General features: G+C 42.4%; 1 protein-coding gene across 2 annotated transcripts in view; it reads right to left on the bottom strand.

Annotated features, from left to right (window-relative positions):
* Positions 1–11,451: 11,451 nt before the first annotated feature.
* Positions 11,452–14,824, bottom strand: part of LEKR1 (leucine, glutamate and lysine rich 1) — a 315,794-nt gene continuing 312,421 nt past the window's right edge. For both annotated transcript variants that reach the window (XM_069727447.1, XM_069727448.1), the window contains exon 13: positions 11,452–14,578. In XM_069727447.1, coding sequence (XP_069583548.1) covers positions 14,165–14,578 — 414 coding nt within the window. In that variant the 3' untranslated portion in view covers positions 11,452–14,164. The remainder of the gene's footprint in view (positions 14,579–14,824) is intronic.

The following is a 14,824-nucleotide window of genomic DNA, read 5'->3' on the forward strand; positions in this document are numbered from 1 at the left end:
TTTCCTAAGGGGTCAAGTTTCCAAAATGAGGTAAGTTGTGGCGGGTTTTGACCGTTTAGGCACATCAAGGCCTCTCCAAACATGACATGGCATCTGCTAATTTTGCCAGGAAATTTTACATTCAAAAAGTGAAATGACGCTCCTTCCCTTCCGAGCCCTGCCGTGCACCCAAAAGTGGTTGTCCCCCACATATGGCATATCGGCATGCTCAGAAGAAATTGCAAAACAAATTGTATGGTCCATTTTATCCTGTTACCCTTGTGAAAGTAAAAAAAAAAATTAGGTCTAAAGGAAAATTTTTGTGAAATAAAGTTAAATGTTTATTTTTTCCTTCCAGATTCCATGAATTTCTGTGAAGCACCTGAAGGGTTAATAAACTTCTTGAATGTGGCTTTGAGTTCGTTGAAGGGTGCACTTTTTAGGGTGGTGTCACTTTTGGGTATTGTCTGTCATATAAGCCGCTGAAAGTCACTTCAAATGTGAGGTGGTCCCTGAAAAAATGTTTTTGCAAATTTTGTTGTAAAAATGAGAAATCGCTGGTCAACTTTTAACCCTTATAATTTCCTAACAAAAAAAAATAAGTTTCAAAAATCATGATGTAGACATGTGGGAAATGTTATTTATTAACCATTTTGTGTGACATGACTCTCTGATTTAAGGGCATAAAAATTAAAAGTTGAAAATTGCGAAAATTTCCTATTTTTTCCCAAATAAGCACAAGTCATATCAAAGAAATTTTACCGCTATCATGAAGTACAATATGTCAAGAAAAAAACAGAATCAGTAGGCCTCATAAAGTGACAGTGGTCAGAATTGTAAAAATTGGCCTGGTCAGGAAGGTGAAAACAGGCTTCAGGGAGAAGGGTTTAAAAATAGGCATCTTTTCTTTATTTATTTCTTCGTATTTTTCATTTACTGTATTTATTAGTAATAAGTAAATAAAAATGAAAAAAAAGGCATTTCGTCCCCCGTTTTTAATAACCAGCTAAGAGAAAGTAGACAGCTGTGGGCTAGTATTAATAGGCTGGAAATGCCCATGGTTATTGGTCAATTCACAATCTGAAAATATCAGCCTGTAGCTGACCCAGAAGTGGCGCATCATTTTTCATGAGCCAATTCTGGCATTTAGCCTCAGCTCTTCCCGATTGCACTGGTGCGGTGGCAATTGGGGTAATTGTTTTGGGGATTAGAAATGGGGAGTTGTCAGTCAGAAATCCCCATTACTAAACCAATGGAAAAAATAAACACACACAGAAACAAAACTTTATTTGAATAAAGACTCCCCCACAAAGGCCTTTGTTCACCAATTTATTAATAAAATGATCTTATGAAGTAGTCCATGTTCATCTTCTTGGTCTGTGGTACTTGTGGATAGCAGTAAATCCACTGCTGTGCACAGGCAGTCGGCTGATATATACTCTCATCAGTGTCACCTGCTCTTCCTGCTTCCAGTAGTAGTCACCAGCTGGTGGCTGACTGGGGGTAACCTTGTCACCCACGGTGACACGCTGTCCTCTGTATGACAGTATGGGAACCCGCAACGGACCGCAATACCCAGTGGCTGTGATTGATGGTGACTTCAGTTAGGTTAGTGCTGGTCAGAATTGCTGTTTTCCGCTCTGTCACTAGTGTTGAGCCATCTCCCTAGTGTTCGGGTTCGGTTCGTCGAACTGGGACGTGTTCGACGAACTGTTCGTTGAACGTTCGACGAACACCGTCGAACCCCATTGAAACCAATGGCAGGCAAACACATACAAACACATAGAAAACACATAGAAAACACCTTAAAAGGTGTCCAAAAGCTGACAAACTGCTCAGAAGACACAACAAACACATGGAAAAGTCACAACTACATATAGTCATGCGAAAAGAAAAGAGGTGGAGGAGTAAAAGGAGGAGGAGATATAGGCATGTCATGCCCTTCTAAAATCAAGAAAGGCTGGAGTAAAAATCTAAAATCGCTCTACCAACACCCAGACGTCTTGACAAAATAAATAAAAAAATAAATATCTTTAGGTAGAATGGCGGCGGGTCCATTCAGAACACTTTCCTTAGAAGACGTAGTGGTACCCCCATTGGAGTTGTGCCAAAAAATGAACCCAATACATTCAGACTAATCCACCATTTGTCATATCCAAGGGGCAGGTCAGTAAACGAAACATCGACGTGGAACCAAGTACAGTACTAGGTACTGTACCTCCTTTGATGGGGCAATTAGGCGGGTCAAGAAGTTGGTAAGGGGCACCCTAATGGCCAAAACAGACATTGAGGGGGCGTTCCGGTTACTACCTGTGCCTCCGAATAGTGTTCTTCCATTGGGCTGCTTCTGTGGAGATCGGCATTATTTCAGCGCACAGATCTATCCCCCGCCCACTATACACTGAATCAGTCTATTAACACTGATAAACAGTTTTAATGTGCAAATCTAGTTAGGCTTTTGGTGAACGAACAGTTATCGAACAGAAACTCGAACAGCCGAATTTCAAGCAAATTGTTTCGAGTTCCTCGAACGACTTAAACACCGCCCAAAACAGCTCAAATTTGAAATTGGCGAACAGTTTGACTCGAACACCGCTCATCTCTATCTGTCACACAGAGGACCGTGTGGGAACTGCAGGCTGTTCGGGCCTTTCATTCACTTGAATGGGTTTTGAGCTTGGGATCAAGTTTTTTATAAAGTTTGGCTGAACCTGACGACCCGAACAGGTCTGCCCATCTTTAGCCCTTCTAAGTCTTCTTAGTCCTTTCTCTCACTGTGTAAGTTTTGGCTTAAAGGGCTATTTCCAGCTCCAAATCCTATCCCGATATGTAGTAGGTGTAATAATAACAATTGTCACGATTCCTCAGTGATGGACAGCTCTGTCATCCTATCCTGTACTGGGACATGCTGTCAGTGCTTTGATTGACAGCTCGGTTGACCTATCTGAGACCTGGAGGTGCAGAGATTTCCACAGGTGCTCCCTGTTCTTGGTAATTGCCCTGCTATTTAGGTGAGCTGTCTGGCCCGGATTATTGCCAATCAAAAGCTTGTGCTCTCTGATGTGTGTTCATCTGATCCTTGTGCTGTAAGTTCTGATCTTCTGCTGCTGACCTTTCAAACGTGCTCTGACTACCCATTTGTTATTGCCCCTTTGCTTATCCCTTATTTCTCTGGTATTCTGACCCTGGAATGTGGCCTAACTTACGTCTTCATATTTTCCCTTGGTTTACTACGTGCTCTTTTGGTATTGACCCCAGAAAGTCTGACTTTGTTGACTCACAGTCTGTTCATAGCTAGTGACTAGTATCACAATAATATTAGCAAATACCTCCAATTAGAAATATAGCTATAAAAGTGTATAATAATATAGTATAGTTCTTCTGATTATTTATGTTGCTTACCCCATGTGTAAGGCATTGCTCTAGCTTAGATATCCATGGTTACAACCACTCATATAGTGACAGTCAGTTAGTTGGTTGCTAGTGGCCAAAACCATGGATGCCTAAGCTACTGTAATGCCTTGCACATGGGGAAAGCAACATAGTGAATCAGAAAAACTATACTACATTTCTAATTGTAGTTATTTGCTAATATTATTACTACATCTACTACATATTGGGATAGAATTTTGAAGATGGGAATAACACTTTAAGGAAAAAAAACTGTGTGTAAACTTGACCTTATTCACATGTAAAGCTCCAAGGAATAAATGGCGCTATAATAATAAATAATAATAATAATACCTGCTTCTGTTTCCTGATCACCATTATGGTTGCATTTGAGGTTGACACCAAGTTTTCCTAAAACCCGATACAACTAAAACAGTTCAATAAAGAATAAGTGGAGAACAATAGAAAGGTTTATATCTGTCTGAGGAACAGTTGAGGTTCTGTATCTCTCCTTAGTAGACAGTTTCGTCATTCCTAACTCTAGGAATAGAATCCAATCCAAAGAATAGCTTGTAGTTTCTGTGCCCTGAGGAAGAAGTTGTACCACTGACAAGTCTCACCATTCCTAGTGATGCCGTGATGATTCACAATACAATGGAAAATGTATATGCATCATCGCAGCTAAGTAGATCTATCCAGGGTTGCCAGTTGTCAAGAAATTCTGGAACAGCCAGTACAAATAAAAAACTTTTTTGCACGGTCCATAAAACATATTTGAGGAGTCCATGATTTTTTTGAAGTTTAAGAAACTCACACAGATTACTTTGACTGTAATTATCATTTTACAGTTTATAATGAACGCAGCTGCAGAATTTTGAGCTGGAGACATGTATCATTTATCATAATGATCTATTATGGTTCTCTAATGTGTCTGTAAAAAATATCATCTGTCCATGAGTTTTTATAAGCTGTCTAAACAAAAAGTCAAGTTGGCAACCATGACTCTAGTGTTACTACCATAACTGTTCATATGTAATGATATCCATGTACACTTGTATACAGCCCATTTATTCCCTTGCTCGTTAATTTATAGGTGGAAGGATTGGGTTCACTCAGACCTCTTATGGCCAAAATATTCCAGCTTTTTTTCAGTATTTAGCAATACCATGTCAATGTTCGAATGTAAAAAAAAATAGGATCAATGGAATAATCGGGAGGGGGTTAAAAATCAAACATTTAGTTACACCTCTGATTAGTGAAACTGATCTTTGGTCTAAACTGATGACAATAAATCATTTAAATGAACAAATGGTATCAATCAAAGCAAGGTGAGATTTGGGGAAAAAAAATGAAACTCTTTGTCTTCTTGCGGTGACCTTGACAAGCAAGAGATGGTATGTCACTCTCCATAAGGAGAAATGATGCCCCTTAGACCCCAGTCCAGAGCCTCTCATCTAGCCAAATTAGTTCTCATTCTTCGCACTGACGAGGGCCAATAGCCCGAAACACCGTGTCTGCCAATTGAGCTACTGATTTGGCTTTTATCCTAAGTCATATTGCACGACTCGTTAAAGGGTTGATTGTGACTTGTAGGATCGCTACTTCCAACAGGTGGCGCTATAGAGTTTAAGTCCTCTTTTTCTCAGAAGAGGCAATTTGCATGCGGTGACCCAAACACTTTTCTAAAATGTGGGAGCTTAGCAAAAGAGATGTGGTCAAAAGTCATGCAACAAATGTAATATGTAATGTAATTCATAGCCATGAGTCTGACCAGACGTGTCTGACCATCTTAGAAATTGCATTTTTAAATTGCAGTTTTTTAATTGCTATGAATTAGACTAGAATTCCATGGGGCATTCGACCATTCATCACTGCTGTACTTTCATCATCCTCATCACCACCTGTATCCTCTAATCAAGCTCTTTTGTCTACCCACAGGTATGCTGCTGTTCATCTACTCTGCCTTTCCTGCAATGTGTGTTTATGTGAACTGCATATAATTCCCACCTGGTATGCTGCTGTTCATCTACTCTGCCTTTCCTGCAATGTGTGTTTATGTGAACTGCATATAATTCCCACCTGGTATGCTGCTGTTCATCTACTCTGCCTTTCCTGCAATGTGTGTTTATGTGAACTGCATATAATTCCCACCTGGTATGCTGCTGTTCATCTACTCTGCCTTTCCTGCAATGTGTGTTTATGTGAACTGCATATAATTCCCACCTGGTATGCTGCTGTTCATCTACTCTGCCTTTCCTGCAATGTGTGTTTATGTGAACTGCATATAATTCCCACCTGGTATGCTGCTGTTCATCTACTCTGCCTTTCCTGCAATGTCTGTCTATATGAAGTGCATGTAATTGCCACATGGCATTCTTTGCTTACCCGTTATTTTCTATCCATATGTACTTCACTCCTCTCTTGCGTCTTCCTTGCATACCTGAGTAGCCATCTACCCCACCCCCTCTTTATGACCTGGCTTAACTGTGAACATGTGCTCTGGACACACACGCCCACATCCTCCCTCTCAGCTGTGAGCCCTTAGGTGCCCATAAATTCATAGCCATGAGTCTGACCAGACGTGTCTGACCATCTTAGAAATTGCATTTTTAAATTGCAGTTTTTTAATTGCTATGACTTAGACTAGAATTGGACTGGAATTGACTGGAAGGTAAAGGAATAGAATACCACTATAATGTTTCGGTTTCTCTTCACATTCACCCCCATACTACTTTATTTCTTCCTAACTCCTGTAGTCCCTCCACCCAGTAAGGAACTAGTCATTTCTCCCTCCATCCTCCCCAGTCATCTCACCTCCTCCACAGAACTATTCCTCCACATACAATCCTTTCTCGCCAGGCACACACGGCCACATCATGACCTATCCAGCTCACACCTTCTAACGCTCTGTCTGCTGCTCCTCATTGCTGGCGACATATCCCCAAATCCTGGCCCTACTCATCACATCCCCACCCTCATTTCTAATCCCCTGCCACGATCCTCTACACATCCTCGCAACCACAGTAACCTCATACCCATTCATCCAGCCCCCACTCCCCCAATTTCCCTATCTGGAGCACTATGGAACGCACGCTCTGTCTGCAATAAACTGTCATTTATCCATGACCTCTTTATCAATAACAAACTCTCCTTCCTCGGCATCACTGAAACCTGGCTCACCCCTTCTGACACAGCCTCCCCTGCGGCACTCTCTTACGGTGGCTTCCACCTTTCTCACACACCCCGCCCCAGCAGCAAACATGGCGGAGGAGTTGGTTTTCTCCTGTCAGATAACTGCTCCTTCACCCCAATCCCACTGCCACCCTCTGTTACCCTCCCTTCCTTTGAGGTGCACTCTGTGCGCATCTACTCCCCCTCCAACCTCCAACTGGCTGTCATCTACCGTCCCCCAGGGCCAGCCACCACCTTCTTCGACCACTTCACCACCTGGCTACTCCATTTCCTCGCCGCTGACATCCCCACTATCATCATGGGCGACTTCAACATCCCCATTGACACTTCCCTCTCAGCTGCCACTAAACTTCTATCCCTCACTTCCTCCTTTGGCCTTACTCAATGGTCTTCTACAGCCACCCACAAAGATGGTCACACACTGGACCTCATTCTCACCCGCCTCTGCTCCCTATCTAACCTCTCAAACTCACCTCTTCCTCTTTCTGACCACAACCTACTTACATTCTCTTCCCTTTCCACTCCTTGTCTACAACCCCCACCCCACAAACTCTCACACCCTCGCAGAAATCTTAAACACCTTGATCTTCACTCACTCTCTGAATCCCTCCTCCCTCTCACAGACATAAGCTCCCTACACAATGCGGATGATGCTGCCGCTCTATATAACACCACAATAGCTGCAGCTTTGGAATCTCTTGCCCCTCTCACACATGCCAAAGCTCGCAAAATCAACAGACAACCCTGGCACACCAGCATGACCAAAGAACTGAGGCGAGCTTCCAGAGCTGCTGAGCGCAGATGGAAAAGATCCCACTCCATCGAGCACTTCATCGCATTCAAACAGTCCCTCACTGCTTTCAAAACCACGCTCGCCACAGCAAAACAAACCTACTTCTCATCTCTCATATCCTCCCTGTCTCACAACCCCAAACAGTTATTCAACACCTTCAACTCTCTCCTCCGTCCCCCAGCACCTCCTCCCTCCCCACTCATCTCAGCTGAAGACTTTGCCTCATTTTTCAAGCAGAAAATTGAGAACATCAGAGACAATTTTAGTAAACAACCCCCAGAACCCTTCCTCCCAACTACCCAGCCCTCCACCTCCAAAACCAACTTCTCCACCATTACAGAAGATGGACTCTCCACTCTACTCTCAAGATCGCATCTCACCACCTGTGCACTTGACCCACTCCCATCCCACTTCATCCCAAACCTCACCACAGTCTTCATCCCAACCCTAACCCATCTCTTTAACCTATCACTAACAACTGGCATTTTCCCCTCAAGCTTTAAACATGCCTCAATCACACCTATCCTCAAAAAGCCCTCTCTTGACCCATCCTCTGCATCTAGCTATCGCCCTATATCACTTCTCCCCTTTGCCTCAAAACTACTGGAACAACATGTCCATCTTGAACTGTCCTCCCATCTATCTTCCTGCTCCTTCTTCGACCGCTTTCAATCAGGCTTCCGGTCACACCACTCCACTGAAACTGCCCTAACTAAGGTCACCAATGACCTATTAACCGCCAAGAGCAAGCGACACTACTCTGTCCTCCTCCTCCTGGACCTGTCCTCTGCCTTTGACACAGTGGACCATTCCCTGCTGCTGCAGACCCTCTCATCCCTTGGAATCACAGAATTGGCCCTATCCTGGATCTCATCATACCTAACTGACCGTACATTCAGCGTCTCCCACTCACACATCACCTCCTCACCTCGCCCCCTATCTGTCGGAGTCCCGCAAGGTTCAGTTCTAGGACCCCTGCTCTTCTCCATCTACACCTTTGGCCTGGGACAGCTCATAGAATCTCACGGCTTTCAGTATCATCTCTATGCTGACGACACACAGATCTACATCTCTGGACCAGATATCACCTCCCTACTAACCAGAATCCCTCAATGTCTGTCTGCTATTTCATCCTTCTTCTCCACTAGATTTCTAAAACTTAACATGGACAAAACAGAATTCATCATCTTTCCCCCATCTCACGCGACCTCCCCAACGAACCTATCCATTACAGTAAACGGCTGCCCACTCTCCCCAGTCCCACAAGCCCGCTGTCTTGGGGTAATCCTTGACACTGATCTCTCCTTTAAACCACATATCCAAACCCTTTCCACTTCCTGCCGCCTCCAACTCAAAAATATTTCACGGATCCGCACATTCCTAAACCAAGAATCTGCAAAGACCCTAGTCCATGCCCTCATCATCTCCCGCCTTGACTACTGTAACCTCCTGCTCTGTGGCCTCCCCTCTAACACTCTTGCACCCCTCCAATCTATTCTAAACTCTGCTGCCCGACTAATCCACCTGTCCCCCCGCTATTCCCCGGCCTCTCCCCTCTGTCAATCCCTGCACTGGCTCCCCATCACCCAGAGACTCCAGTACAAAAACCTAACCATGACATACAAAGCCATCCACAACCTGTCTCCTCCATACATCTGCGACCTCGTCTCCCGGTACTTTCCTGCACGCAACCTCCGATCCTCACAAGATCTCCTTCTCTACTCCCCTATTATCTCCTCTTCCCACAATCACATACAAGATTTCTCTCGTGCATCCCCCCTACTCTGGAATGCTCTACCACAACATATCAGACTCTCGCCTACCATCGAAACCTTCAAAAAGAACCTGAAGACCCACCTCTTCCGACAAGCCTACAACCTGCAGTAACCACCGATTGACCAAACCGCTGCACAGCCAGCTCTACCCTCACCTACTGTATCCTCACCCATCCCTTGTAGATTGTGAGCCCTCGCGGGCAGGGTCCTCTCTCCTCCTGTACCAGTTGTGACTTGTATTGTTAAAGATTATTGTACTTGTTTTATTATGCATACCCCTCCTCACATGTAAAGCGCCATGGAATAAATGGCGCTATAATAATAAATAATAATAATAATAATAATAATAATAATAATAATGTCACTGATACAACTGACATACATTATAGAAGCAATCTATGCCGGCTCATGCCTGCCGATAATATCACCTACTGGGCAAACCAAAGATGTACCAAATTTAGCAAGAGGTTTGTAATAAATTTGGTGCATCTTACTCCAGAAGGCTTCTGGTTCAATGTACAACAATCATCATATATTCCCTCTAAAGGGAGACAAACTCATTTTGTTAAAAAAAATGATAGGAAATGGAATGAAGCATCCAGAAAGAAGGATGGGAATGTCCAGATGCAGAGTCACTGATGAGGCCTCAAAAACAGAAAAAAAATGTGTGTATAGATCATAATTGCTGTGTACAGATATCACATGTATTCCAGTCACCAGTGCATCTCTATGCAAAGTAACCCCCAGGTACACGGCACTTCATCAATCATGTGGCATGCATCTGTCTGATGCTGAGTTGCTACAGCACATGCTTAGTAAGCTGACCTGTGTGTCAATGTATGCTACTGCACAGGCACACATTTTCTGACATCGGGTGTCATTGGATCAGTAGTTTTTTAGTTTGTTGATATTTTTCAACAAGTTTGGTTCTCAAGTCCTCAGACAGTTCTCTTCTCCTATTTCTGTTCTCCATGCTTAGTGTGGCATGCACAGTCACGCAATGCAAAGATTGAGTCAACTTCCCACCTCTGGTTTCAGGTGTGATTTTCATAACACCCGTACCTGTTACTTGCCACAGGTGAGTTTGAAAGAGCATCCCATGCTTTAAACAAAGTTGTTTATCTACAATTTTGGAAATATGCCAACAATTTTATCTGGCCCATTTTGGGAGGTTTTGTGTGAAATTATGTTCAATTTGCTTTTTATTTTGTTTTTTTTTGTGTTGTTCCAATACAAAAAAACAAACATATGTAATTGCAATAATTTTCTGTTAGAAATAGTTCATTTTCTGGAACAATTTCAAGGGTGCCAACATCTTCGGCCATGACTGTATATAATATTGTTTTAAATATTGGTATAGCAAAACATCAAAAATCAAGATAGGACAAGTTAAGCCACAATACAACAGAGCAATTTGTGGGAGCAGCTGTCACAAGTGTGTCACGCCAACCTAGGAGATCTGGGGGTAGAAGATCTCTGCGTATTGTGAATTGCAGATCTTCCATTTAGCCTGGGTGTTTGGATTTATATTAAATGAATTTGGTTTCCTTTGGTGCTGAAAAGGTTAATGACTCTTTCAATGCCGGTAAGAAACATGGAGCTCCATTTCAGCTATTCTTGATGTGATCATTAACTCTTCCTTGCCAGAGAAAGCTCTGCTTCCTTGCTCTTCCTAGCTCTTCGTTGTTGCTATTCCAAATTTGTCTTCCTGTGCTGTGTGCTTAAGCTAAGTATTTGTAGAGAATTGTTGTGGAGGTGTTTTTGTATGTGTTTGTTCATCTCCTGGCCCTTGTTCCCATATAGTTTATTCTTCCCTGTCCCTATCCTCCTCCATATTGTTGGTTAGTGCTTTCTTGTGACAGAGGGTTTCTGCTATCCCTGTTTTGTCTTTTGTGTCTTGTTCACATTTCATTATTGTGCCCGGCTCCTTAGGGTGGGCGAGAGGACAGACCAGGGATTAACAGGAGCATAGTGAGGTCAGAGGCTCAGGCTTCTATACTATCCAGAGTACTCCCGCGGCAGGGATAGTTAGGGTCCCAGTTCCAGGGACAGGTTGAGCCCCTCCCCCTCCCCTACCTAATACCATATCTGTGGGGTAAGACTGTTGTCAAGTTCATAGGCATGGTCACAGAATAAATTGGCCAAAAACATTGGAAGACATGGCCAATCTTTACGGTACTTATTAGCCAACTAAACTTGCTGATATGTATGGCTATGAAGGATGCCATTTCCTAGGAGTCCCAACTGGGATCAAAAGTAAGCAAACTCAAGCATGACTCTTGCTCCTTTTGTTTTTTTTTTTTTTTTTTTTAAACATCATTTTTATTGGTTGTTTTTTTTTTTTTTTTTAAACAAATAAGTACAATACATATTGCAAGTGTTACTTTAAATTATTACACAGAAATAAAACACTCGTTAATCTTTATAACACAAATAATATTAACATGTCCCCTAATGTCCACATCTAACCCACTTCAATGATTGGAGTCCGACAATCAAATCTAGAACATACACCAACTGATGCCTTTATCATGTGACAAATTTTAATTTATCCAAACTACCACTTAAATCTTCTAACAAATACCAATCTGAATTAACAAAGGGCCTCATTATCTCTTGAATTTCCCCTGTTGACAATAGGGATTCTATGAACACTCTCCATTTTTTGAAAAATCTTTTCGTCATCTTATCTTTATCCCTTTCTGCTTCTCTTTTTTCTAAATATAGGACAGCCATTAGTCCTGCTTTAATCTCTTTTATCCCTGGGAGTAAACTAGCCAACCAATATTGCAAAATTAAACGTTTTGTCTTTTGTTTTAAAGCCCATAAAGCCTCTTTCACATTAGATTCAATGCTGTAAATTATAATTCACTTCCAGAGAACATACAAAAACATCTGGAATATTAGGTTCAATTCTGAGTACTAGATACACTGGAGTTAGAAACCGTATAAAGAAGAGCCACAAAACTGATATGGAGCATGGAGGGATCTTAGTTAGTTTTGCAGGGCCCAGCATGCATTGCAACAATGACTTTGTGCTTGGCCTAGTAATCAGAAGAAGCGATGGACAAGGCTTCTGGACAAGGGCACTCCAAATCTTTTTGCCCAACTCTACAAGAATTACAATTAATTACCGTAGTCTTTGGAAGAGATGTCTAAGGGGCAACCATGATTAACTTGTACAAGTACAAATGATACAAAGTACAAAAAATCGGGTTTGCATATAAAATCCCCTGAAAAGACAAGAGTACTCCATCCACCTGGAGAAAGAAAGGGACAATATCCAGAGGAGGCAAGACTTCATTACCCTTAGAACTATTAGCTGTTGAGTAAATTAATGCAGAAATTTCGGCACCATTTCTGCAGCTCTTGGCAGGAAAAACGCAGGTGCAAAAAAGGTGCGTTTTTGGTGCATTTTTGCTCTGCGTTTTTGACTGATTTGAGTGAAGTCAATGATGAAACACAGGACAAAAACGCACAGAGAATTGACATGCTGCAAATTATTTTCTGCACCAAATCTGCAAGTCACAAATAAGCTACATGTGAATGACACTTCAGTTTTCTCATTCACTTTGCAGGATTGCTTCAAGTTTTGCTACGTCTGCAACGTGTGCTCAAGCCCTTAATCTGTGGACCTCAGCAGCAGGTTACAGTGAGAACCTTTGATGGTTTCAAAAAGACTTCAATGCATTTTTTTTTGCTAAGACAGAAAACAACATAAATAATTATTCTTGTTCTGAATATTTGATTCAGGTCTAGGCACTTAGAATTCATAGGGAAAAATCTGCACTTTTATGGCAGATTGCTTCAGGCATTAGAAATGTGGGTACACCCCATTCCCTTTCTCCTTTGCCATCATTTGATTGAACTTGATGACCATGAATCTTTTTCTCAGCCGGACCATGTAAAACATAAAGCACATCTGAACTTATCATTATCTGTCTATAATATACATAAAATGTTATAGGATACAAGTACATTACATAGCAGCATTGTACAAATACAGTCTAAAGTGTAGTAGATTGTTAAACTGTGTCTCCCACAATACTCTATGAGTATTTCATGTCTACATACTGGTACTTTGCGACTGGCGAAATATTGACTGCGATTACTAGTAGTCACCAGTAGATGGCGAGTAGAGTCCTCGGAATGACTTCTGTCACAGGAGCAATCATTAGATTAGGATGTTACATTATGAGCTGGTGGTAAATGGATACATATATGTGTGTGATATATACATGTAACTATATATTGTACGTAGATCGATACTGCAGATGTTCTTGTGATGCTTTAACCAGGCCAATCCTTAGAGCTGGACAGCGGAGTGTACGTCCCGGTGGGCTCGTCCGTGTGCTTGCTCCGGCATGCTGTGCCTCCGTTGGAAACCTGCTGATGAGTTGCCCTCTCCTGGTTAAGAGATTTCCTCAGGATCTCAGGTTGTGTTCGCTTTATACACAGCGACGAGGCCCAATGTTATAAATGAACACAGACACATCACTGATATGGACATAGCTGTGCCTGGAATTCCCTTTAATTACAACTATTTAGGAAATATACAATGTAGCAGTCAATTATTTTTTTGTCGTTACAGAGATATATTTTTTATTTTAGGGAAGGGACTCGGCCTCCAAGTGTGAGGACATTGTGAGATTAGTGAAAGATGCTTTTCACTTTGACAAACAATGCCACTTTTGCTCTTAATCGTCCAGACCCAACCCGTTTCTCCTGCGTTCCTCTCATTTTGGCAATATTATATAGACCTGTCTCAGTCCAAAATCCAGCATGCTGAATGGCCTGTACACAGGGTGAGTGCAGTGATACCTGAGAGCATCTATCGCCTGACGCCTGTCTCGGCCTGTGCTCTGGTGATACTGCTCAGAGGGGCTTTTTCCAGAATAGAATAGTCTTGCATGGAGCAATAAATCCATTCTGCATTTCTGCACCCAAGTTGTTCTTCTGGTATTTAGCCACTGCTAATTCTAGAAAAAAAAGCAATTATCTGAGCTAATTAGGAAAATCTTCATTCCTGTGTGTGCTATTGTTGAGTAGAATTTCTCCTGAGAATTGCAGTTATTTTGTGCCGAGTATCAGTCAGGGACGATGTTTTTTCTTTTGGAGGGTGTGGTGGCTGCAGCAGAGGTAAGCTACTACTACCACTACTCTGCCGCAGCTTGTTGTAGTTGGTGGCACTGACCGAGCCATACGTTCCGGATAAGCTCATTAGCTTGGTACCATTATGGGTTGGTAAGCCTGGAGGAGCTTTCTTCTGTGCACCAGGCAAGATGAGAGCTGAGGTTGGCTTGTCTGCAGTCAATGTCTTCTGTGATAATGGGAAACTTCCGTTGACTCTTTTCATTTCCAGCAGTTGCTGCTTCGCTTGTGTCAAGGCCTCGGTGAGCTCGTAGCGTTCTTCACACTCCATACGCACAGTTTCCTTAAGGAAGTCAATCTAAAAAGAGAAACCTATTTAGTTCAGGACCAGACTTGCAGTTCTTACAAAAAACACTTAGGCTATGTGCACACGTTACGGATTGGGGTGCAGAATTGTCTGCACAAAATCCGCATCTCCTGGCAGAAACCGCAGGTGCAGATTTGCCGCGGATTTTTCTGTGCATTTTTTATGCGGAATTGATGCGGATTTTCTGCGGTTTTTACCACTGCGGATTTCTATAATGGAATGGTGCAGAAACGCTGC

This window comes from Ranitomeya imitator, chromosome 5 (assembly GCF_032444005.1).
Source record: "Ranitomeya imitator isolate aRanImi1 chromosome 5, aRanImi1.pri, whole genome shotgun sequence".
Classification (NCBI taxonomy): Eukaryota; Metazoa; Chordata; class Amphibia; order Anura; family Dendrobatidae; genus Ranitomeya; species Ranitomeya imitator.